This window comes from Mesoplodon bidens, assembly GCF_964165515.1.
Source record: "Mesoplodon bidens genome assembly, chromosome: 17".
In the NCBI taxonomy this organism is placed as follows: Eukaryota; Metazoa; Chordata; class Mammalia; order Artiodactyla; family Ziphiidae; genus Mesoplodon; species Mesoplodon bidens.
In genome coordinates this window covers 140,422-166,227 of record NC_138174.1, presented here as the reverse complement: position 1 = coordinate 166,227, position 25,806 = coordinate 140,422, and the positions used below count along the sequence as shown (strand labels likewise).

Sequence of the window (25,806 nt, the reverse complement as noted above, 5' to 3'; positions counted from 1 at the left end):
TCGCTTGGAGGATGACTTCCCAGATGAGCAGCTGGGCAGCTCTTGCTGCTCCGTCCTCCCACGTCTGCATCAGAGAGAGGATCTGGCTCCAGACCAGAAACTAACCAGAGCTGCGGTTCGTGGGAATCCCATGTTGTCACCTAAGTGGTCATTCTCAAAATCTTGCCCCCACATGGGCCCAGGCCTCACAGTTATTGCTGCTTTCCCAGTCCTCACTGTTTGGTTCTGGTGATCCAGTTAATCCTGCCAGATGTCACTTTGGCAGCCACAGATACCCCACAAAGTTTCCTTGCATACGAGCACAAACATTTCCTGAAAATAAATGTTTTAGAAATGGAATCAACATGAGTGTCCATCTCCGTGGTGGGGTCTGTGGTGCAGGCTCCCAATACTGGGGTTTGGTGGGGGACCCTGCAGTTTAGACACCGGATACTAAAGGAAGACCTGTTGGCAGTGGCCTGAGGAAACCCAGGTGGCTTGCCTCAGCACTGGAAGAAGACAGTGGGTGGCTCTGGCTGCGGGAGGGTGGACCTTACTCGGTTCCCTCTGTGTAGCTCACCTCCATCCACATCCTGACCCACTGAGTACCACCTGGGGATCTTTCAGGGAATTCTGGTTCAGATGCCCAAGAAGAGAACATGCCTAAATCACAAATGATCTTTGTACCTATTTGGACACAGCCCAGAATCTCAGGCTACTTAATGAGCCATGGACCTCCAATGGCTAGACTGCTCTGGATGTGGGCACACCTCCTCCCCTGTGCCTCAGGGACTTTCTCTCTAGTCAGTTCAGGCTACTTAGACAACCACCCGATCTTCCCCCAGTTCATTAATGATAATAGAAACTGCACTAATTATAGCCCAAATTGAGTTAATACATTGAGTTAATAATGAGAGGTAGGGCTTCCCTGGGGGCGCAGTGGTTAAGAATCCACCTGCCAATGTCGGGGACACGGGTTCGAGCCCTGCTCCGGGAAGATCCAACATGCCGAGGAGCAACTATGCCCGTGCGCCACAACTACTGAGCAGGCGCTCTACAGCCCGTGCGCCACAACTACTGAGGCCACGTGCCGCAACGACTGAGCTCACGTGCCGCAACTACTGAAGCCCACGCACCTAGAGCCGGTGCTCCGCAACAAGAGAAGCCACCACAATGAGAAGCCTGCGCACCGTAACGAGGAGGAGCCCCCGCTCACCGCAACTAGAGAAAGCCCACGTGCAGCAACGAAGACCCAACACAGCCAAAAATAAACAAACAAATAAATAAATGAAATGAAAAAAGAAAAAAGATACAATACAGTATTGTTAACCATAGTTGCCATGCTGCACATTACATCCCAGAGCGTATTTGTCTTGTAACTGGAAGTTGGTATCCTCTGACCACCCTCACCCATTTCCACCCCACCTCATCCCCATAGGTTAAAATTTTAAATAGAGGAGCCCAGATAAGCTTCAATGAGAAGGTGACATCTGAGCAGAGATTTGAGTTAGCCAAGTTGGTATCTAGTGGAAGAGTGCACAGGAGAGGAAAGGGCCAGTGCAAAGACCCTGGGGCAGGAGCTTGTCTGGTGTGTTAGAAGAACAGGAAGGAGGCCACTGTGGTTGCAGCACAGAAAGGAGAAGAGGGTAACGGAAGTCAGATACACAATGGATGGAGAGCAGTGAGCAGGTAGGACACAGTGGTCGAACCCCGAATGGCCTTGTCGGACGCTCTGCGGGCTGTGTTAGCTCTTCACGATAGGAGCCAGTGAAGGATTTTAAGGAGAGGAGTGGCGTGACGGATCACATTCCCCATGATCACGCTGACGGCTGTAGGAAAAAGAGACTGTGGGGGCCACGGTAGACACTGGCAGGTCATCAGAAGGCTCTTCAGTCACCGATGTCAGAGATGATGGTGGCTCCGGACGGAGAGATAGTAGGGGAGGTGGTGAGAAGTGGTCACATTCTGAAAATATTTTGAAGGTAGAGCAACAGGAGTAAAACGAAGAAAATCAAAATCCCACGTCCCAGAGATAACTGTTAATTTATTTATTCTAAGCAAACACGGTCCCCTCTAAAAACCACAAAGCTTGCCAAGGATGCTCTTCTCAAAGGTACTACCTTTTTACTACTCAGCCCACTCCGGCATGGCCTCCCCCCCTGCCACTCTGCCAAAACTGCTCTGATTCAAGTCACCAATTACCTCGAAGTGGCTCAGTCTATGAGACACTGACCCGTCCTCCTCAGTCGTGTTCTGCTAGCAGCACGTGGCACGGTGAAGCCTCCCCTCTTGCTTGATCTCTCTCCTCCCTGGGTTCGTCGACCGCACACTCTCCCAGTTTTTCTCTCTACCCCTGCTTTTCGGTCTCTTTTGCTCGTTTCACCTCCTGCCCTCACATGTTGAGGCTGCTCCTCAGTCGTGGGCCCTCTTCCCTGCTAATTTCACACATCCTGCCCCACAAATTTATTCACTCCCATGGTTTAAAATATTAGCCATGATCATCTCCAAAGGCATCCCAACCTCACACCAACTGCTCAAAACACATCCCCACTCGGATGTGTTAAGGGCATCTCCTACTCCACATGTAGAAAACAAAGCCTTGATCTCCCTTCCTAAGCCTTGTCCTCTGTCTCCAATTATTTATTCAACGGACACTTACTGAGCCCCTAAGATATGCCAAGCACTGCTAGGCACTAGAGACAAAATGATGAGGCAGGAGGGTAAGGTTCAATAGAACAGAGGGTTATAGAAAGGGAACTTACAAATATGTCTGAAAATAAAAGTGTGCATGGTGCTATGACGGAGCACTTACGTAAGGCTGTAGGAGTCTAGCTCAGCAGCAAAGAGACTGATGGGGGTTGAGGAGGGCCTCCCTCAAAAAATAATCTCTGTGAACTTCCCTGGTGGCGCAGCGGCTCAGAATCCGCCTGCCAGCACTATTTACAATAGCCAGCACATGAAAGCAACCTAAGTGTCCATCGACAGACGAATAGATAAAGAAGATGTGGCACATATATACAATGGAATATTACTCAGCCATAAAAAGAAACGGAATTGAAAAAAAAAAAAGAAAAAGAAACGGAATTGAGTTACTTGTAGTGAGGTGGATAGACCTAGACTCTGTCATACAGAGTGAAGTAAGTCAGAAAGAGAAAAACAAATACCATATGCTAACACATATATATGGAATCTAAAAAAAATAAGATGGTTCTGATGAACCTAGGGGCAGGACAGGAGTAACGACGCAGATGTAGAGAATGGACGTGAGGACACAGGGAGGGGGAAGGGTAAGCTGGGACGAAGTGAGAGAGTGGCATGGACATATATACACTACCAAATGTAAAATAGATAGCTAGTGGGAAGCAGCGGTGTCGCAAAGGGAGACCAGTTCAGTGCCTTGCGACCACCTAGAGGGGTGGGATCAGGAGGGTGGGAGGGAGATGCAAGAGGGAGGGGATATGGGGATATACGTATGCATATAGCTGATTCACTTTGTTATACAGCAGAAACTAACACACCATTGTAAAACAATTATACTCCAACCAATATATTAAAACAAACCCCACAAGAATCCGCCTGCCAATGCAGGGGACATGGGTTTGCTCCCTGCTCCGGGAAGATCCCACATGCCTCGGAGCAACTAAGCCCACGAGCCACCACTACTGAGCCCATGTGCCACAACTTCTGAAGCCCGTGCGCATAGAGCCCGTGTTCCGCAACAAGAGAAGCCACTGCAGCGAGAAGCCCGTGCACCGCAACGAAGAGTAGCCCCTGCTCGCCGCAACGACAGAAAGCCCAGGCGCGGCAACAAAGACCCAACGCGACCAAAAATTAATTAATTAATTAATTAATTAAAACTTATATTTAAAAAAACAAAGAAAAAATCTCTGCTGGGAATTCCCCGGTGGTCCAGTGGTTAGGACCCTGTGCCTCCAGTTCAGGGGGCCTGGGTTCAATCCCTGGTTGGGGAACTAAGATCCTGCAAGCTGGCATCGCAGCCCAAGTAAAAATGAAATAAAATAAAATATATTAAAATAAAAAAAGAAAGAATCTCTGATTCAAGGTCTAAAGGGTGAGAAGGTGTGTATCAGGCCAATATGTGGGGAGAAAATTTTTCCCATTTCAGTAAGTAGTGCCTCCATTTACCCAATTACACATCCTTAACCCACATTCCCCACATCCAATTCATCACTTACTCCTATTCGCCTCCAAGCCATCACTAACCTTCCAAATATGACTCTAACCTGCCTGCTTTACTCCATCTCCAAGGTCACCACTGTGCACAAAGCCAGTCTCATAATGAGTCTCCCCAAATCTTCTCCTGCCCGCTCCTATCCATTCTCTTACAATAGCCAGTATGGTGTCTGAAAAAGGCATCTCTGCTAACACCACTTCTCTGTTTATACCCTGCAATGGCTTCCCAGCAAGTGTAGGATAAATCCCAAACAGATGAGGGACTGGAGGTTGAAAGACCAGAAGGAGGTAAGGTGTTAGGTTAGAAAGAGGGATAAAGGGTCTAGGCAAACAGCGAAAAGGGCTGAAAAGAAAATGATCGGCACTTGTACAACAGTCCTGATGCAGGCAGGAGAATGCAGGAATAGCGAAGGAATACCAATAGCCACTTTTTATTTCTGCAATGCCTTTGCAATTCCCAAAGTGCTTCACTTATAACTGTGATTCTCAAACCTAGTTGTACATTAGAATCATGTGGAGAGATTTTTTTTTTTTTTTTTTTTTTTTTTGCGGTAGGCGGGCCTCTCACTGTTGTGGCCTCTCCCCCTGCAGAGCACAGGCTCCGGACGCGCAGGCTCAGCAGCCATGGCTCACGGGCCCAGCCGCTCCGCGGCATGTGGGATCTTCCCAGACCGGGGCACGAACCCGCATCCCCTGCATCGGCAGGCGGACTCTCAACCACTGCGCCACCAGGGAAGCCCTGGAGAGATTTTTAAAACTACCAATGGCCAGGCCTCACCCCAAGCCAATTAAATCAGAATATACAGTTCACTAGGGCAGGAATTTTGTCTGTTTCATTCACTGTCCATATGAAAAGTACCTGACACATACATAGTGCTCAGAAAATATATACTGAATGAATAAATGAAGGAAGGAATGTACCACTATCACCTGAGATCCAAGGAAGAATTCTTTTCAAAACTTAGGGGTTAACCAGGCAACGTCAGTTACCATGGCAGCCCTGGGAAAATCATTACCAAGTGACAATAACACTCCCAGGGGCCTACATTTGTTTCCACAATAAGTAAACCTTTCTCATTTCTAAAGTACTATACTGTGAAATATGCATCTCAGTCACAACCAGAGGTTACTCAATGTCTGCTGTGAGCGGGAGGAAAAGAGAAGGGCCTTACACAGTACCTAAAGCAATGACAAGAAGAAACTAGGGGCCACGGGCAGAGACAGACAGGCTCAGACAGGCTCCAATCCCTATGACATTCTGAGGTGATCACGTTGTAAGGACTCGAGCACAAGAAAGCAGCCACTAACCAGCTACCCTGTCTCAAATATGTGGAGAAAGTCAATGTAAATGCTTACCTATGTATTATTCTTTTCTGATCATTCTTTCAGTGTATCCCTTCTGGCTTTGTGCAAAGCGATTCTTTGTTTTGTACCTGAAAAATGAGTGGCACATGTAAATGGATGAAACTTGTCAGAGCAGACATCCAAGGAGCTCTTCAGCTAACGAACGAAGAGCTCCGAGTTCTGGGAAAGAATCATAAAAGTGGTGTAGAATCACAGTATCTTAGAGCATCCTTTATATCAACTCCCCTCTATCATATCACCAATCTGTGGTCATCAGCCTATACATGAACTTTGCAGTGACAGAAAACCCAGCACTCTCTAGACAGATCTAGGCATTTCTAGTTGCTACAGCAGTCTATATCAAATTCAGAATCTGACTCCCTGTCACGCATCAGTCCCAGTCTGCCTTCTGCAATGGTACACCCCATGGCACACCTCATCGCTTTTCCATCTGGAACATTTCTCAAACACATGAGGACAATTTTGTTCTTCCTAAAGCTCTCTTCTCCCACGTCACCCTCCTAAATCACTCCTTCCTGTGTTTATGACTCTGAGGAGCCCCCACGGTTTTCTCATCCCAAGGCCATGACAAGCAATGGCATCAGTGTGCCTGCTACACATTCTGGGAAAGGGGCAGGGCCACACAAGAGTCTGGCAAATGTGACTGACAACCTGAAGGGAGAGTACATGTGAGAACCTCAGCCTCTCTTCAGTCCTCAGCCTCTATCCAAGGTTTCTCCATAGCATGCTATTGACATTTTGGGCCAGATAATTCTTTTGGGGTGGTGGGGAGGGCTGTCCTATGCCTTGTACGATATGTAGTAGCATCCTGGCCTCTACCCACTAGATGTCTGCAGCACCGCCCCCCCGCCCCCACACCCCGGATGTGACAAAGAAAAATGTCTCCAGACATTGTCAAACATCCTGGAGGAAGGGTGAGGGCAAACTCACCCTCACTCAAGAGCCACTGCTCTATCCAATGGGTGACTATACATGGGTGACTCTGTTCACCCATGAGAACTCAAACCTCTCTTCTCTGCTGGCTTAACAGGTAACTCTCCAGAAAGTCTATCGTGTATCAAAATGCTATTTGAAATTTAGTAGTATTTATCTCTATAACGGTATCTGATGAAAGTAAAACTCTTTCTCCAGATGTTAAGAACCTCCCAGGTGGTTAATCCACGTTTACCTTATCTCCTACCCCAGGCACTGGAAATTACAGAAATGATCGGACACCCATTTTCGGGATCCATTCAAGAAGTACCAGTAGTGTAAGGCTTTTTGGCAACCTGAACAACTGAATTCAAGTAAAATATTCTGCCTGACCATGGCTTTGTGAGACAAGCCACAAACCTGTAGCAGGACCCTCCTCGCTGCTATTTACGGAATTGAGGTATCTGACTGGAAAGCCGGTGGAGGTGAACTACCCAAGAAAGCAGTGGGTTCAGGATGAGAAGTTGTTAAGGGTGACAAGGGAAGGGAGAATGAACCTCAGCTGAAAAGAAAGGGGAAAAGCACCAAGAGATGAGTTCTCTTGACTTTAGAGAAGATACGCTGAAAGCCATCAGCTTGCCCTCGGGGCCCTCAGCTCTCTGGGGAGCTCTAAGGGAAGGGTGAGCCTGGACCTACGACTCCGGACTCCTGGTCTCGGCCCCCAGGCCTGACCATTCACTCAGACTCTCAATAAATACTTGTATTCAAAGACCTTACACGGGGACCACATCTGGGAGAACATCGCCGCACCCTCATAAGTCACAGGGGGAGACCCGAACTGGCCGAGCCATGACAGGAGCTGTGAGGGCGACGAAAGAGCACGGCAGGGATCGGACATCGGATCGCCAGAAGCCCTCCACCCTCCTGGTTCGTAATGCCAGGGCCCCATCGCCGCGTATCGCCGGACCCCGGTCCTGCCTCCACCGCGCACCCTTCCCCAAGGTCGGCGGGGGTCTGGAGTCACCATCTCCTGTTCGGACCTACAGACCTCGCCACTGCTGAGCTCTACAGATCCCGCTCCTTCCACACAGTTCGCCAATTCCGCGGGCCTTACTGAGCCGCGCCAGCCACCGTCCGCGAGGCCTTGGCGCGCCCGTGACGTCACTGTCGTGCGCCTCTCCCGCAGCAAGGGGAGTATGGCTCTGGCACGGCGGGTGGGGCTGTGGTCGCTCGCGGTTCAGTTGCTTCTGGCGCCTCGCCGGGACCTGACGGTCCGCGGTCCCAACGAGCCCCTGCCCGTGGTACGCATCCCGCGGGCTCTACAGCGGCGGCAGGAAGAGCGGCAGAGCGGGCAGCGGAGCCCCTCGCGGCCGGTGCTGGAGCGACCGGGGCTGCTGCTGATGTCAGCGCGGCGACCGGAGTTGAACCAGCGGCACACCTCACGCTGGGCCCTTGGGAGCCCGCACCACTCGCTTCGTGCGGCTGGAGGAATCGGCGCGCCCACGCGGACCATTTCTCCATCGAGCGCGTGCAATATGAGACTCCAGCGCTGCGGAACCTCTCGCCCAACGGCAGCTGAACCGAACTGGGTCTGGAGCTCCGCGTTCTGAGCGCACTACAAGAGGCTGCTCCCGAAGTTGTTCGGCCCACAACCGTGCAGTGGAGTACCATTCCCCCACTCCTTCGCGGCCGCCACATCCTCTGCGCCGCAGAAACCGGCAGTGGCAAAACTGTCAGCTACATGCTACCTCTCCTTCAATGGCTCTTGGGCCAGCCAAGCCTGGACCCCTGTCGTATCCCTGCTCCTCGAGGCCTGGTTCTTGTGCCTTCTCGAAAATTAGCTGAACTGGTGCGGGCCGTGGCCCAGCCCTTGGGCAGCTCCTTGGACCTCCAGGTGCGGGAGTTAGGGAGAGTACATGGCATGAGGAGGATCAGGCTGCAACTGTCCAAACAACCTCCAGCAGATATTCTGGTGGCCACTCCGGGGGCTCTGTGGAAGGCCCTGAAAACTCAACTGATCAGCCTGGAGCCGCTCTCCTTCTTGGTGTTGGATGATGCAGGCACGCTGTTGGATGAAAGCTTCCTGGAACTGGTGGATTACATCTTGGAGGGGAGCCATATAGCAGAAGGCCCAGCTGACTTAAAAGACCCCTTCAATCTCAAAGCTCAGTTAGTGCTGGTGGGGGCCACATTTCCCGAAGGTGTAGGCCAGCTGCTGAGTAAAGTTGCCAGCTTAGACTCTCTAACCACCGTTACCAGTGACAAGCTCCACTGCATCATGCCTCATGTCAGACAGACATTCATGAGGCCAAAGGGAACAGAGAAGGTGACTGGGTTGGTGCAGATCCTCAGGCAGCATGACAGAGCATATAGGATTGGCCCCACAGGAACTGTTCTGGTGTTCTGTAATTGCTCCAGCACTGTGAACTGGCTGGGGTATATATTCTGGATGACCACAAAATCCAACACTTAAGACTGCAGGGACAGATGCCAGCCTCAATGAGAGCAGGCATCTTCCAGTCCTTCCAGAAGGGCTCCCGAGACATTCTTCTCTGCACAGACATTGCCTCTCAGGGCCTGGACAGCACCCAGGTGGAGCTAGTCATCAATTATGATTTCCCTCTCACCCTGCAAGACTACATCCACAGAGCAGGGAGGGTGGGCCGGGTTGGGGGCGAGGTGCCAGGCACCGTCGTCAGCTTTGTGACCCATCCCTGGGACGTGAGTCTGGCTCAGAAGATTGAACTGGCAGCTCGCCAGAGGAGAAGCCTCCCAGGACTGGGGTCCTCAGTGAGAGAGTCTTTGCACCAGCAAACCTTATTGCAGCAGGCTTATATATGATGCCATAACAGGGATCTTTCCCTCTGTGCTGGATGGGTGAGCACACTTGTCAGTAGGGTGCTCTGGGCTGCCTAGTCACCTTCTGAAGACCCGGGCTACAGTCTGGCTTCAAAAGGTTAGTTGCTGGCCAGCACTTGAGGGTGAACTACTGCGCTTGGCTCTCTGCAGTCTTTCACGTGAAGAATAATGTCGATCTTGGCTCTGTATTATGTCGTGGTTTCTAACAATAAGCGATGTTTCTATGGGTGCCCCTTAATAACAGTTTCCACTGGGGCAGAATTCCGTAGACTCTGAGAAGATGCACACTCCAAAGTACCACACTTAGGACGAAGGCTCTCTCAATTGATGTTTTAGTTTAAATTTTGTTTCCTGCCCCCAAACATCCATTAAACCCCCAGGAGAAGGAAAAGGGGATGTGACTAGCAATAGAGAGAAACTTTCTTCACAACAATGGCCATGGCAAGCTTAGGCACTTTTGGTGAAATCTCTCTGGGAAGTACTGGCAGAGGAATAAAGGCAAACTGACACCGAAGTATTGCTTGGTGTGCATTTCCAGGCTCTGCCTTCTTTCTCATCTCTTGGTGGCAGGTGGAGGAAGAGGAGAAAAGGTTAAACTTTTTTATAAACCGGCAGAATAAGCTTATAACATCCTCTCACTATCTCTGCATAGGTTCTAGTCTCTGCAGCATTATATAAGCTTTGCCCAAAGTAATGAACTGTTGAAAGTCAAATGTAATACTTCACCAAACAACTTAAAAATGCTTGCACACTGGAAAGGGTTAAGTTGCAGAGAACACAAATGGACCCAGAGCAACCTTTGCCGAGAGAGAATATTGTGCTAAATGTACAGTCATAGCTCTATTCCATATGAAGAAACAGTCAGAAGGATAAAAGAACTTGGTCAAAATCACCCAAGTAAGTAGGAAAGAATCTGGTCTGTCCTAAGGGTTGTGTTCTTTAACCACCAGGCTAGCTTTTCTGAAATCTGATTCATGCATAGAATAACTATACACCTCTGCTTGCCTTGAATATTCCGTTTATACGTATGCCTGCTGCAGTTTTTAATATTGCCCACTTTGACTCCCAAAAGCAACCGAGAATACACAATAATTTGGTCGCTCTATCCATGGACCACTGTGGTGGGACTGCCCAGGAAGCTTATTAAAAGTGCAGCTTCCTGAGCCCTACTCCAGATCTAGATAAGTTTTCTGAGGGTTGGCTCAAGAATCCAGGTACAAGGCTTTTTAAGTGGTTTTGTGGAACCCCCCAGGTGATTCTCTCGCTCTCTTAAGTTAATAAACCGTTTATTCTGCCTCCCCCAGATGCCCAGCCAGGTCCTGTTAAGGTAGGAGTCCCCACACCACATCAGAGGGATGCTCCCAGCCATGTAATCTCTGGAGCCTTGGAGATTCTGAATGGTCTCATGCTGGCCCACCTGCCGTGACAAACCTCCGCCAGAGCAAGCATTCCCCTTCACATTTACCTTCTACCACTCCAAAAGGCAGTCTGCTCCAATGAGGCCTGACTTCGTCTGTCCTAACGGGCACCCAGATTCAAGCAGTTTAGGGATAGAAGGTGCTGTGGTTCTCGACCAGGGTGGCCCAACCTCTAAAAGGGTAGTCCAAGCAGTCTCTACCTCCTGGACACATCCCCTCTGCAACAGCCCCAGTAAACGAAGGTCCCATCTTTGCTTTTTCAAGGTCGGCAACAGGGAGTCCCCTCTTAAAGAAGGTTCTCTCTCATTGCCACACTATCAAAGGCTGCCCCAAGTGTGGTTCCTTCCTGTGGGCCTGATCAGGCTAAGGGCAGAGTTGTCTCCTTCCTTCTCTGAGTCGGACCAAGTCGTCTTACTAACCCCTCTTCACAGCGTTGACCATGTTTTTCACGGGGGCTGCTGCTGAGCCTTTATCTCATCCTTTCATGGTGGAGAGAGAGAGGATTATAATGATTTTTACTTCTAGGGGAGAGGGGAGTGTAATGATTATGTTGTCATTTTGTATTATGTCCTTTTGTCATGAATTTGTTTTGAATTTCATATTAAAATGGGCCCACCATTCCCACTTTGTGAGGTCATTCAGCACCCTCATTTTGCACCTTTAACATCTCTCTCAGTATCACTTGGAAATGTTTGAAATGGCATGAGCTTGTCCTCACATTCCTATCAGCTGTAAATCCGGTGCCCCAACATGAACGTAACCATTGAGCAGAACCCCTCTCCACTAGCTGTGTAACACTGGGTAGGCCCCTTAACATCTTGGTTTTTTTAAGCCCTCAGGTGTAAAAATGTGAGGGTTCTATGAATTTATATTTGGGGCAGGACAAGGTCGAGAAGAGTGTGTCTTTCCTTTTATTCTTCCAAACTGGAATGTCTTCTCTCTCTTCCCCATGGGTCCAAATCTCACTTGTCCTTCAGGCCCACTGCCAAGGAGCCTTCCCTGATTCCCCAGTCCACACAATTCTCTGCCTCTTAGGGTCAGTGCCATACAACCTAGCTGTCTCTTAATGTTAATCTTGCCTCTCAAGCCAGTTTCAGAATGTGGGTCTCTCTTGCCCTCCTGTACCAGCCCACCTGCACGCCCCACGTGGGGTGTCTACTAGACTAGGGCATGGGCGGGGAGGCCCAGGTGTGAGGGACCAGGCAGAGTACCTCTGCCTCCACCCTGCTCTCCTCCACAAAACTGCCCCTCCTCCTGAAGCCTGACCCGCAAGTCACAGGTTCCTTATTATGACCTCACTGGGTAGTGATGACCTCACAGGCCTTCTCACAGTTTCCATGGCAGCATAACTATGGAAACGTGCTGCCCTCAGAGAAACTTCCCTACCAGTTCTCCACCAGATACCAATCTCTTTGGTTGTCTGAGAGAGAATGTCTGACCGGATCATCTATATTTACTCAAACCTGTGCTCTGTTCCCTGGCTGGGCAGTGCAGCAGGTACACCGAGACCAGGCATCTGTAGAAGAGGCATGGTGTACACACAACCTCACCTGGCTGCCACATGTTCCTGTGGGGCTTGCCCACTACGTAAACCTCAGCACTTTCCCAGCTGTAAGTAATACCAGTGACCTGGGACACCTTCAGGGTCCCACAGTGCTCACTGCTGAGGACAAGTGAAAGGTCATCCCTGAACTAGTGTTCAGGAAGCTTCTGATCTTTATAAATGTAGCCTTCCGCTTTGGGCTACAGGATGCTTCCATTCAGACCCTTTCCTGATTGGCCTCTTAGCAAAAGACAAGCGCATTTTTGTTGGCAGATGGTAAACGGAGCAGTTTGAGGAAGAGGGCCACTCTTTTTTTTTTTTTTTTTTTTGCAGTACACGGGCCTCTCACTGTTGTGGCCTCTCACGTTGCGGAGCACAGGCTCCGGACGCGCAGGCTCAGCGGCCATGGCTCACGGGCCCAGCCACTCCGCGGCATGTGGGATCTTCCCGGACCGGGGCACGAGCCCGCGTCCCCTGCATCGGCAGGCGGACTCTCAACCACTGTGCCACCAGGGAAGCAGAGGGCCACTCTTGAACCGCACCTTCAAACCCAGGCACCTCTGTGCTGTCCTGTACACATCTATATCGGTCCCCTCAGACACATCCCATACTGAGCTGCTGAGTACTAGGGGAGAGGGTGGTGCCATATTCATGGGAAGACCAGAAGAACCAAGGGGGGTGATGAAGTGCTAGTGAGACTGGAGGGCTGAGCAGATGGTGTCCCAGGAGGCTGGGTGGATGTGAGCCTACACTTGGTACCCAGAACCCGGTTCTGAGTCTCCTGATCACTCTCAGTATTTGGCCTTGTTCTAATCTAGATAAAAGTATCAGAGGGCTAGAGTTCAGTGTGGTTGTAACAGGCAGTGTAAATGGGGCCCAAGAGGGGTTGCCAAGGTGGGAGGGGTCCTTAACCAATTTATATTAGATTATCTTTTTCCAAAACTTGAAAGACGTTTCCATTAAAGCCTCAGAAGTGACACACTGCAAGAAATGTTTTCTCTGTTGTGGAAGGGAGAGATGAGAGGATCATGATTGCAATTACTTTCGGGTTCTACTGTTTTCCCTGGAAACGGTGAAGAGACTACCTCACCTGATGCAACCGTAGGCTCTAGGAATTGCTTTTGTAGCCAGTGTCCCTTCTCTAGGGACTCATAGAGGTGATGGGCCAAGGCTGTGTTTTGGATGTCAAGTAGATTAAAGGTCTTCAGCCAGAAACTGGGAAAGACATGAGAGAGGGAAATTCTGGCAGGAGACTGTGTACAGCAGAAGTGACTGATCAGCTCTGCTTTTCTTTGCAGCAGCTGTGGCTCCCGTTTCTCCTCCTACACCTGGTCACTACCATATCCTCAACTGAGGGTGAGGAGAAACGCAGTTGGGCCGGCATGGGGAGACATACTGCCTGGTTGGTGGCTACCAGGCCTACGGGGATGCTCCTTTGGCCACGCCAGCAAAGGTGGAAGCCGAGAAGCCAGTCCCCAGACGTGCTCCCGAGAGAAAGCACACTCCGGAAGAGTCAGACGAAGATCTCGGTTGCTCCAGACCCAAAATCCGGCGATTGTAGCATGATGCCAGGAGGTGGACTCCACAGAATCTTGCTGGCTGAACCATTCTGAAGACAGGGCAATGGTTTAACTGCCTAAGGCAGCGAATGCCTCTTCCTGCAGTGACCCCTCCCCCCCCCACTGCCCACTACCACAGATTAGAACCTGCGTCGTTCTGTCTGAGCCTTCCTCAGCCAGGAGCCTCCTTGCACACTCAATGGCCATAAGCCAGGAGCCTCAGAAAGTGAGGTTTGAAATGAGAGTCTGCCCTGAACATCCCAGGGCGGAAGCTGGCCTGGAAGAAAACCTGGCATTCCTCTGCTCAATCCTCACGGGCCCCTTTGTGAGCTGAAGAAAGTTAAGTCTGCACTCTGCGAGCCGAGGAGGATGCAGGAGCAGATACAGGGTGCAGAGAAGCCTTAGCAGTCTATCACATGGGCTCCTGCCCTGAGCCATTGTCAGCGGCCACCACCACAAACCAGGGGGGAGCTGGGCTTTTTGAAGCTGAAAGCAGCAATCTGTGGCTTCCCAAAGAGCCTCCTGCCTGGGGTCTCAGGAGGCAGGATAGAGAGGCCCAGGAAGCCCTGCTCCCTGAAGCAAGAACAGGATGGAGAGTCAAGCAGCACGCACCTTGCCCCGAGGTTCACATGCTCCTTTATTGCCAGCCCTTTCTGTCCCCAGTGGGGTCCCTTACTGCTCAATAAAATGTTTTTCTGTAACAGATTTGTAGGGTCGCCAGTGCTCAGACTTAGATCACTACCCCTGTGCTAGGCACTCCTGCCACCCGGGAAAGGTTCCAAAGGTGGAACAGCTCCAGGGGGTGCCAGGGATCAGAGCAAAAACTTGAGAGGCTGGGGATGCAGGAGTTTGGGCACAGTCCCTAAATCATCTCAGTGGTTGAGCTTCTGTGAGAAGGCACATCCCCAGTGTGTGTGTGTGTGTGTGTTGGGGGGGAGGGGGTCCCTAGAGGAGGCAGCTAGCAGGAGGGCCTGAGGCTGGAAATGGGGAATGGCGTGCGGCCTCTGAGCAAGCACAGGCACTTAGCCCTTGAGGTTTCTGGGAAAGCTAGAGACACAAGGGCCACGAGATAAGGCAAGTGTAGCAGCAGAACCCAGGTGCCAGGTCTTTCTTCAGAACCTACACTTCTTCACGAGGCCGGGCCTTCCACGCTGAGGTAGGAGGGATCCTGGCCAGAAGGTCAGCCAGCAGCTCTGGGACAAAGGTTGCTGCGGCGGGGGCTCTTCTGCCATGGAAGCGACTTCATTTCCTTCCACACAAATAGCCTACTGACTGAGTTCCTGCTCTGTTGAGTAAAAGGGTCGTTGACTCTCCCCAGAAGGTTGTTCAGTTCACATCCCAAAAGTCCCTCTATTCAGGCCCTGGGGAGGTGTAGCAACTCCTGAGGGCGCTCTCCTGAGGCTGGCTGACAGAAGTGGGGGAGGTTCCTGATAGTTCCCAGGTGCTGGTTCAAGTCCCCAGAGAATGGTCATGCAGGTTGGGGAGTCAAGTAGGAGGAGAGAGAAGGTTGGGGGCAGAGGGCCCCCTCCTGAATCCAGAGCTCACAAGGTTACCCCCCCCATTTCCAGAACATATCTCTTCCCCCACACCAGCCCCCATGGCCCAGTCCCGGGAAACCGGGAGCCCAGAGCACTTGTGGCCACAGAGACACTCGCACGCAGCCCTCGGGGTGGGCGGGGCCGGCTGCAGGCAGATGGGGATGAGGTGTGCTCCCGGGAGGCCGCGGGCTGCAGGTGGCCTTCTGAGAGAAGCACCCCAGCTTGGACAGGAAGGTCAGAGGCGGGGGAGAGCAACCTAGGGCACCCCCTCGGAGCAGTGGGAGTGGGAAGAGGGGCGGGGGTGGAGGGAACCCACGATGGGAGGCGAGTGGGTTCTCAGCAGAGGCCAGCTTAGCCCGCGGGGGCTGCCTCTGAGCAGGGGGCGGGAGGGCAGTGCCGCCCTGTGGCTGCCGGGCTTCCCGGATCCGGATCGCGGGTCTCCGCACACGGGTCAGGGTCCTGTGACTCTGTATCCCCTCCCTCACCCCGCCCCCCTCGCGAGGCCGCGCCGCTGGGTGGCCTGTGTCGACGGGCAGAACCCCATCGCCCGCCCCTCTCAGACCCGCCTCTGCCCGCCTGCCTTGCCCTGCACAGCTTGCGGCCCGGGGGCCTCGAAGGTCCCCGTGTATGCAGCCAGCGGCCTCTGCTGTGCCTGCTGCTCCTGCTGAGTCTGCTGCTGCGGCCGGTAACCCGCGTGCAGACCACGCCGGGCACCTCCAGCACCCCAAGTCTGCGGGAGCGCACACGGGCCCTGATGCGGGACTTCCCGCTTGTGGAAGGGTGGCTGCAGTGTGTGCGGGCTGCTGGGGGCCGGTGGGGGCCTAGCCTGGCCCTGGGCAGGGGAGGAGGTCTGGAGCATGCAGCGCTAGTGGGGAAGCTCCCTCACACCACCCCTGGATGTCCTCTCCATCATCTATGGATGCCCTTCCCCTTCTCTGTCATCCCCTCCCCGGCGAGAACCCCTCAGCCCAGGCCTCAGCTGCTCCTAGTATAGTCTGTGTGACAGTGTGAGGTGGGGGACCCCCAGGCTGGCCCAGGCCAGGCAATGTGTCCTGCCTGATCCCAAGACCTAAGGAGCCCACCCATTTGCCTTGACCTCCCTCCAGCCACACCAACATGCCCCTGGTCCTGAGGCAGTTTTACCACAGTGGGCTACAGCATGTTAATCTGCGCAATTTCAGCCATGGCTAGACCAGCTTGGACAGGCTGAAAGACAGTCTCGTGGGTGGCCAGGTACCAAAGGGACACACAAGGTGCCATGGCTGCTGGGGAATGTGGGGCACTTTGGGGGCCTCAGAGACCACAGGTTACTCACATTGGAACGAAGTTACCATAGTGACCTAGAAAGTGCCATGCCATGGATGCTGGGGGCTACAGGGGTCACAGTGAGCCCACCTGACGGGCTGCCAAGTACCACAGAAAAAGCAACGCATTACATGTGACTTCTGGGCACAGTGAATGCTGTGCCAGCTGAGGAGGCTATGAGAAGCCCAAGGAGTTCCAAAGCCCAAACTAAGCCCTGGCTTCCCTCAGTTCTGGTCAGCCTACGTCCCATGCCAGACCCACGAACGGGATGCTGTGCACCTCACCATGGAACAAATTGACCTCATCCGCCTCATGTGTGCCTCCTATTCTGAGCTGGAGCTTGTGACCTCAGTTAAAGGTAGACGGGGGAGTTCCCTGGTAGTCTAGAGGTTAAGACAACACGCTTCCACTGCAGGGGGCTTGGGTTTGATCCCCGGTGGGGAAACTAAGAGCCCTCATGCTGCGCGGCATGGCCAAAAGAAGAGGTAAACAGACTGGTGGTGGTGGGTGTTAAGGACTTCAGTAAGCTACTCCTGCCTCTGAAAATGATCATCTGACCTACCTGCCCCCAGCTCTCAACAATACCCGGAAGTTGGCTTGCCTCACTGGTGTGGAGGGCGGCCACTCACTGGACAGTAGCCTCTCCATCCTGCGTACCTTCTATGCGCTGGGTGTGCGCTACGTGACACTCACCCACACCTGCTACACGCCCTGGTGAGCACCTGAATATATTCAGGAAAAAACGCATTCGCCCTTTTTGGCCAACCAAACAAGCGGGCAATGCAAATCAACACTGCAAAGAAGTCTCACTAGGCATTGGTCAAAAGGGCCATGCTGAAAAAGTGTAAAAACCAGAAACGCAGGACAAGTCAAGGAGAAAAGGGAGCTTTTTTACGCTGATGGGCGGGATGTAAATTGCCAATGGTCACTCTGGAGAAGTGTATGGTGTTTCCTAAAACATCTAAAAAACAGAGCTACAGAGCACAGGGCACTTCCACTCATGGGCTTATATCTTGAGAAAACCAAAAATCGACAGGACACAGGCACCCCAAATTTTAGGGCTGCTGTGTTCACAAAATCCTCGACTTGGGTACACCTTAAGTATCTCATGAAAGAGTAAAATGGATAAACAAGTTGTAGTACTTATGTACAATGGAATATCACTCAGCCATGAAATCAATGTCCTAAGGCTAGTAGCAGCATAATGAGTGGATTTAGGTACGATGATTCTAAGAGAAATACGTCACACAGATAAAGAAACTTATCATAGATATCAGTTATAGACGGAATGTAAAAATCGCTACATGAACTAAATTACAAAACAGAACAGAGTCACACATTTAGAAAACACACTTATGGCTGCTTAAGGGGAAAGGTGAGGTGGGGTGATGCATAAAACAATAGTTTGAAATTAGCACAGATACCGTTCCATCAACCAAATATGTAATAGAGAAGACCTACTCATTGCTCAGTGAACTGGACTCAACACACCTTATTCACCACAGAAAAATATATCTGCATAGTAAGAATCTTAAAAAGTATTTATTGATATTTCTCGGTAAGTGAATATAGTGGGTGTAAAGGGGCACAAACACAGCATTGAAAATCAGCTAAATCCCATTATAAATACAAATTACAAAAAAAAGCAAAGATAGTGAAAGAGAGAGAAATTCTTACAAAATTCGTTCAGTGGCTGTGATGCAACCTGGATTGACCACATCTAGACCCACAGCTGGAAGAGACATAAGGCTGGACACTCTTGGGGGCGACTGGATTGGTGAGGTTGCGTGAGCAAATGCAGACCCTTTAAAGTAATACTGCGTGCTACCCATTCCATGGGTCAGAAATCTCCAGGTTCAAGGGAATCTTCCTACAGCTAAAACATGCATGGGAAACCCAGAGGATGGTACACCATATGATCGGGAAACGTTTCTAAAACGCACCTCATTTTTCATCTCGTGGTGCTCGGGTTCGCCATTCCAGCTGCTTTACCAACAATCTCCCCACTTGGAGAATCAGCACCTTTAACCTCCTGTTTCGTACAGTTTGCAATTTGTCCAGAGGCTGAACGGGTAGAGGGGGAACCAATGAGAGATCAGCTCTAGGTGTTTGGACAGACACATGTCACTCTAATTTCCAATCAGGAAGAAGAATTAACCAAAGGCTCTGCCTGCCCCCCGGAACCAGAATAGGGCCTGAAGCAATCCTGCGGTTTGGAGGCCAGCTCCCAAAAAGGCGAGTTGAAAAATGGATCTCAGAGGCACTAAAATTCACAAACCTGCAGGATAATAAATGATAACTTTCGTACCTTATTGAGGTAAGGCAACGAAGAGGATTTGAAAACAAGGCAGAATTGCAGGAAACTGTTTTCAAGAGGTAGATCGGAGTCACCTTTAAAGCACATGAAAAGCGGCAGAACTTCGACAATGATGCAGTTGGCCAAAAAGGGCGTACGTTTTTTTTTTCCTGAATGTATTCAGGAAAAAACGCATAGGCCCTTTTTGGCCAACCAAGCAAGTGGGCAATGCAAATCAGCACTACAAATAAGTCTCACTTCGCATCATTCAAAAGGGGTTTTACTATGTTTGAAATTCCAATATTTTAGCCTGACACGTTTTTGGATTTAAAAATATATATATTTTAAATGAGACAAAAAATCTTTTTTATGAACCCAAAAGGACAGCAATAGTTTTATATTTTTATCTATTTCACTTGCACACCAAAGTCTCATGGGGTTATGTAAAGCAGTCCTGTTGGATGCTGTGCATGGTGCAAATATGGATTAAAGCTTTGGAATCTTAAGCTTCACTCACCTGAAACTTTTAAATTAGGATGCAAGCAATCCTTTCCAACATGTGAACAGAGAACGACACTGTCTTTATTTTATTTGTCAGGTAATTAATCTGTCTTTTGCCCCAAGGAGAGAAACACCTGGCACTTCTATCAATGTGTTGTACAAAAATCTTTGAACACAGAGTGCAAGCAGAGGCTGATACAAGATGTGAAAGAAAAAAAAAAAGAGAGAGAGACCCCTGTGGCATTTTCTCCTAACTTATTGCAATCTCCCATTTAAAATGTGGGAATAATCAATCTTCTGAGGAAAAAGGCCCAAGGAAGCTTTTTGCTTTTGTGGAATAATGCAATGCCTAAAGATTTCATGAGGCAAGAAGAATTAATGAGAATGATCGTGAGAAATCAAGAAAAGTCAGATCCATGGATGAAGTGATGTTTACCTCTGTGAATCAATGAGAAGTAGGAGCAAATGAAAAGAAAGCTGAATACAACATTTTCTGAATAAATGTAACCTTTCAGCTGTCATAGACAAATTAATGCTCACTATGATACAACATATTTAGTTCAGAAAGTTAACTTAAATTTAAAGCTTATCAATTAGATTTATTGAAGAAACGAAAACATATTTGTGGTTTAGAATATATAATGTGTTCTGCAACAGATAAGAAGATTACATAAATAAATAGAAATAAGACTAAATAGAGGAAAATAACAAATTAGATGTTATTAACATTAAAAACTGACACTCATCTAAATAAAGAGGAGAGACAGAAAGAGAGAAGAACTTATATCAAGTATATATTTAAAATTCCTAAATAAGAAGTCTTCAGATGTTAAAAAAAAAGTCTTCAATAAGAAGATAATGTAATAGCAAAGATGGGAAAAATATACCAAAAGATATTTCAAGAAAGAGAGTACAGAACGTTAAGTAAACATATCAAAAGATGCTTGGCTTCTTAGTAGTCAATTAAATGCAAAAAAGTCATACCTGGAATTATCACTCACCAACCAGAAAGTTCAAATGAAAATGACAGGTATTATCAAGTTTGACAAGAATGTGTGTAATCCTTGAATCTCATTCACTGCTGCTGAGGATGAAAAATCATACAAATGTTTTGAAAATATTTAGAAATATCTAAAAAGATAAACAGATGAAAGCCATGAGTCAAAAATTTTACTACTACATGTATATTGAACAATAATTTATACACATACCACCAAAGCTCAAGTTCTAGTATGTATATACCAGTGCAATTCTCAATAGACCCAAACTGAAACTCACTCATATTGTAATACATTTTGGAAAAAAATAATTAATAGTTAAATATTTACACTATGGAATCCTATGCAACAGTGCCAGTGCATGACAACAACAACAGGCAACCATATAGGCGTATTCATAAACAACATAAAATAAAAAAGCCCAATCCAAAAGTGATTTTACTGTGCCATTACATTTATATAAAATACAAAATACAGGTAAAGTGATCTTTTTGTTAGATACCAGAACAATATTAAACCTTAAGGGGAGTCACTAGAATTGGACAAGGGGGGCTCTGAGTATCTGGCAATTTTCTGTGTCTGTATCTAGAAGCTATGTATAGAGTGTATGCAGATTCTGAATTTTCTGAAATTTGTCATTTCCTTACAAACCATGCATATTTTTAGTTGTTTTTTATACATAACAAAAAGTAAAAATGATAGACTAGGGAAGGTAATTATATTAGCACTTTAATATCCATGCTTTTCAAGGTGTAAGTGAAAGGTATTAAATACTTGACATTGTGATTACTTCTTAAAAGTAAGGTGAAAATTTCAGATTAATAAATAAGACATACTTCTTCATATATCATCCTCAAAGAGGAGGGGTAGAAAGGAGTATTATTTTTTTTATTTAATATAGAACAGTTAAGATAGAAAATAATGAAAACAGACTAGGTTTAAAAAAGAGCACACTGGACTTCCCTGGTAGCTCAGTGGGTAAGAATTTGCCTGCCAATGCAGGGGACAGGGGTTCAATCCCTGGTCTGGGAAGATCCCACAGGCTGTAGAGCAACTAAGTCTGTGTGCCACGACTACTTGGCCTGCATTCTAGAGCCTGCAAGCAACAACTATTGAGCCTGCGTGACACAGCTACTGAAGTCCATGCACCTAGAGCCCATACTCCACAAGAAGAGAAACCACAGCAAGGAGAAACCCATGCACCACAATGATGAGTAGCCCCTGCTCGACACAACTAGAGAAACCCTGTGCAGCATTGAAGACCCAACACAACCATAAATAAATAAAATTAAGTACTGTGACTTGTGAGATGACTCACTCATGTGGCTGTAAGTAAGAGGCCTCAGCTCCTTGCCACATGAATCTCTCCTTAGGGCTGCTTGAGTGTCCTCATTACATGGCAGCTGGCTTACCCTAGGATGAGTGATCTAGCAGAAACCAAAGCAGAAGCTCCAATATCTTTTATACCTTTGGAAGCTGCACTTTGTCATTTCTGCAATGTCTTATTAGTTAAAACATCAGCCCTTTTCAACTGTGAGGAGGCACACAGGTGCATGATGACTGGGAGATAATTAGGGTATGATTAGGGCCTTCTTGGAGGCTGGCTACCAAGGTGGCTGTCTCACCGAACACTGAAATTTGTTTTCTTCACTGATGGAGAGAAAATGGTGAGTGAATCTCATTGGTGTTCTTTGAGATGTACCAAAGCTAGCTCTTGCTCTCACCCCCAGCTGTGTGGCTGAGAGGGTCTTGGTGCTCCAGCCAGGTGTCAGGCCTGTGCCTCTGAGTTGGGAGAGCAGAGTTCAGAATATTGGTCTACCAGAGACCTTGGGCACCTTGTAATATCAAAACGGCGAAAGCCTCCCAGAGATATCCGTCTCAATGCTAAGACCCAGCTCCACTCAAAGACCAGTAAGATCCCGTGCTGGACATCCAATGCCAAACAACTAGCAAGACAGGAATGCAGGCCCACCAATTATCAGAGAGGCTGCCTAAAATCATAATAGGTCACAGACACCCCAAAACACAACACCGGATGCGGACCTGCCCAACAGAAAGACAAGATCCAGACAAACCCACCAGAACACAGGCACCAGTCCTCTCCACCAGAAAGCATACACAACCCACTGAACCAAACTTAGCCACTGGGGGCAGACACCAAAAACAACAGGAACTACGAATCTTCAGCCTGCGTAAAGGAGACCCCAAACACCGTCCACAAAGCCAAATGAGGAGACAGAGAAACACAGAGCAGATGAAGGAACAAGGTAAAAACCCACCAGGCCAAACAAATGTAGAGGAAATAGGCAGTCTACCTGAAAAAGAATTCAGAGTAATGATACTAAATATGATCCCAAATCTTGGAACTGGAATGGAGAATATACAAGACATGTTTAACAAGGACCTAGAAGAACTAAAGAGCAAACAAACAATGATGAACAACACAGTAAATGGAATTAAAAAATTTCTAGAAGGAAACAATAGCAGAATAACTGAGGCAGAAGAATGGATAAATGACCTGGAAGATAAAATAGTGGAAATAACTACCACAGAGCAGAATAAAGAAAAAAGAATGAAAAGAATTGAGGACAATCTGAGACACTTCTGGGACAATGTTGAACACACCAACATTCGAATATAGGGGTCACAGAAGTAGAAGAGAAAAAGAAAGAGACAGAGAAAATATTTGAAGAGATTATAGTTGAAAACTTCGCTAATATGTGAAAGGAAATCGTTAATCAAGTCCAGGAAGTGCAGAGAGTCCCATACAAGATACACCCAAGGAGAAACATGCCAAAACATATATTAATCAAACTATCAAAAATTAAATGCAAAGAAATAATATTAAAAGCAGCAAGGGAAAAACAACAAATAACATACAAGGGAATCCCCATAAGGTTAACAGCTGATCTTTCAGCAGAAACTCTGCAAGCCAGAAGGGACAGGCAGGACATACTTAAAGTGAAGAAAGGGGAAAAGCTACAACCAAGATTACTCTACCCAGCAAGGATCTCATTCAGATGCAACAGAGAAATTAAAACCTTTACAGACAAGCAAAATCTAAGAGAATGCAGCACCACCAAACCAGCTTTACAACAAATGCTAAAGGAACTTCTCTAGGCAGGAAACACAAGAGAAGGAAAAGACGTACAATAACAAACCCAAAACAATTAAGAAAATGGTAATAAGAACATACATATCAATAATTACCTTAAATGTAAATGGATTAAATGCTCCAACCAAAAGACATAGACTGGCTGAATGGACCTGAAAACACGACCGGTATATATGCGGTCTACAAGAGACCCACTTCAGACCTAGGGACACATACAGACTGAAAGTGAGGGGATGGAATAAAATATTCCATGCAAATGGAAATCAGAAGAAAGCTAGAGTAGCAATTTTCATATCAGAAAAAAGAGACTTTAAAATAAAGACTATTACAGGAGACAAAGAAGGACACTACATAATCATCAAGGGATCAACCTAAGAAGAAGACATAACAATTGTACATATTTATGCACCCAATATAGGAGCACCTCCATACATAAGGAAAAGGCTAACAGCCATAAAAGGGGAAATCGAAGGTAACACAATCGTAGTAGGGGACTTTAACACCCCTCTTTCACCAATGAACAGATCATCCAAAATGAAAATAAATAAGGAAACACAAGCTTTAAATGATACATTAAACAAGATGGACTTAATTGATATTTATAGGACATTCCATCCAAAAACAACAGAATACACTCTTTCTCAAGTGTTTGAGGAACATTCTTCAGGATAGATCATATCTTGGGTCACAAATCAAGCATTGGTAAATTTAAGAAAATTGAAATTGTATCATGTATCTTTTCCGACAATGCTATCAGAATAGATATCAATTACAGGAAAAAATCTGTAAAAGAATACAACCACATGGACACTAAACAATACACTACTTTATAACCAAGAGATCACTGAAGAAATCAAAGAGGAAATTAAAAAATACCTAGAAACAAATGGCAATGAAAACATGATGACCCCAAACCTATGGGATGCAGCAAAAGCAGTTCTAAGAGGGAAGTTTATAGCAATACAATCCTGCCTCATGAAACAAGAAACATCTCAAATAAACAAGCTAAACTTACACCTAAAGCAATTAGAGAAAGAAAAAAAAAAACCCAAAGTCAGCAGAGGAAGGAAATCATAACGGTCAGATCAGAAATAAATGAAAAAGAAATGAAGGAGACAGCAAAGATCAAAAAAACTAAAAGCTGATTCTTTGAGAAGATAAACAAAAGTGATAAAACCATTAGCCAGAGTCATCAAGAAAAAAAGGGAGAAGACTCAAATCAATAAAATTACAAATGAAAAAGGAGAAGTAACAACTGACACTGCAGAAATACAAAGGATTATGAGAGGTTACTGCAAGCAACTATATGCCAGTAAAATGGACAACCTGGAAGAAATGGACAAATTCTTAGAAAAGCACAAACTTCCAAGACTGAACCAGGAAGAAATAGAAACTATAAACAAACCAATCCGAAGCACTGAAATTGAGACTGTCATTAAAATCTTCCAACAAACAAAAGCCCAGGACCAGATGGCTCCAAAGGCAAATTCTATCAAATATTTAGAGAAGAGTTAACACCTAACCTTCTCAAACTCTTCCAAAATATAGCAGAGGGAGGAACACTCCCAAACTTATTCTATGAGACCACCATCTCTCTGATACCAAAACCAGACAAAGATGTCACAAATAATGAAAACTACAGGCCAATATTACTGATGAACATACATGCAAAAATTCTCAGCAAAATACTAGCAAAAAGAATCCAACAGCACATTAAAAGGATCATACACCATAATCAAGCTGGGTTTATCCCAGTGATGCAAGGATTCTTCAATACATGCAAATCAATGTGATACACCATATTAAAAAACCTGAAGGATAAAAACCATATGATCATCTCAATACATGCAGAAAATGCTTTCAACAATATTAAACAGCCATTTATGATAAACCTCTGGAAAGTAGGCATAGAGGGAACTTTCCTCAACATAGTAAAGGCCATATATGACAAACCCACAGTCATCATTGTTCTCAATGGTGAAAAAGTGAAGCCATTTCCACTAAGATCAGGAACAAGACAACGTTGCCCACTCTCACCACTATTATTCAACACACTTTTGGAATTTTTACCTACAACAATCAGATAAGAAAAAGAAATAAAAGGAATCCAACTTGGAAAAGAAGAAGTTAAGCTGTCACTGTTTGCCACTAGATGACATGATACTATATATCGAGAATCCTAAAGGTGCTACCAGAAACCTACTAGAGTTAATCAATGAAGTTT

General features: G+C 47.4%; 1 protein-coding gene and 1 pseudogene across 8 annotated transcripts in view; one reads left to right on the top strand and one right to left on the bottom strand.

The window, feature by feature from the left end:
• The window catches only part of LOC308605197 (uncharacterized protein), an 85,599-nt gene that overhangs the window by 36,919 nt on the left and 22,874 nt on the right, over positions 1-25,806 (bottom strand). For 3 of the 7 annotated variants that reach the window (XR_014013637.1, XR_014013638.1, XM_081214950.1), the window contains one exon: positions 5,530-5,606. The exons of 2 other annotated variants lie outside the window; for them this stretch is intronic. Coding sequence is in view for 3 of the 5 variants with exons in the window: in XM_081214950.1 (XP_081071076.1) it covers positions 5,559-5,606 (48 nt within the window). In the remaining 2 variants the exon portion in view is untranslated. Of the gene's footprint in view, positions 1-128; positions 313-1,871; positions 1,945-5,529; positions 5,607-25,806 lie in introns of those variants that run through there. 2 more of the 7 variants (XM_081214951.1, XM_081214952.1) reach the window with 2 other exon arrangements.
• On the top strand, positions 7,647-9,291 carry LOC308605142 (putative ATP-dependent RNA helicase DDX28; annotated as a pseudogene). The gene has a single exon. The product of its transcript is annotated as a putative ATP-dependent RNA helicase DDX28 (transcript).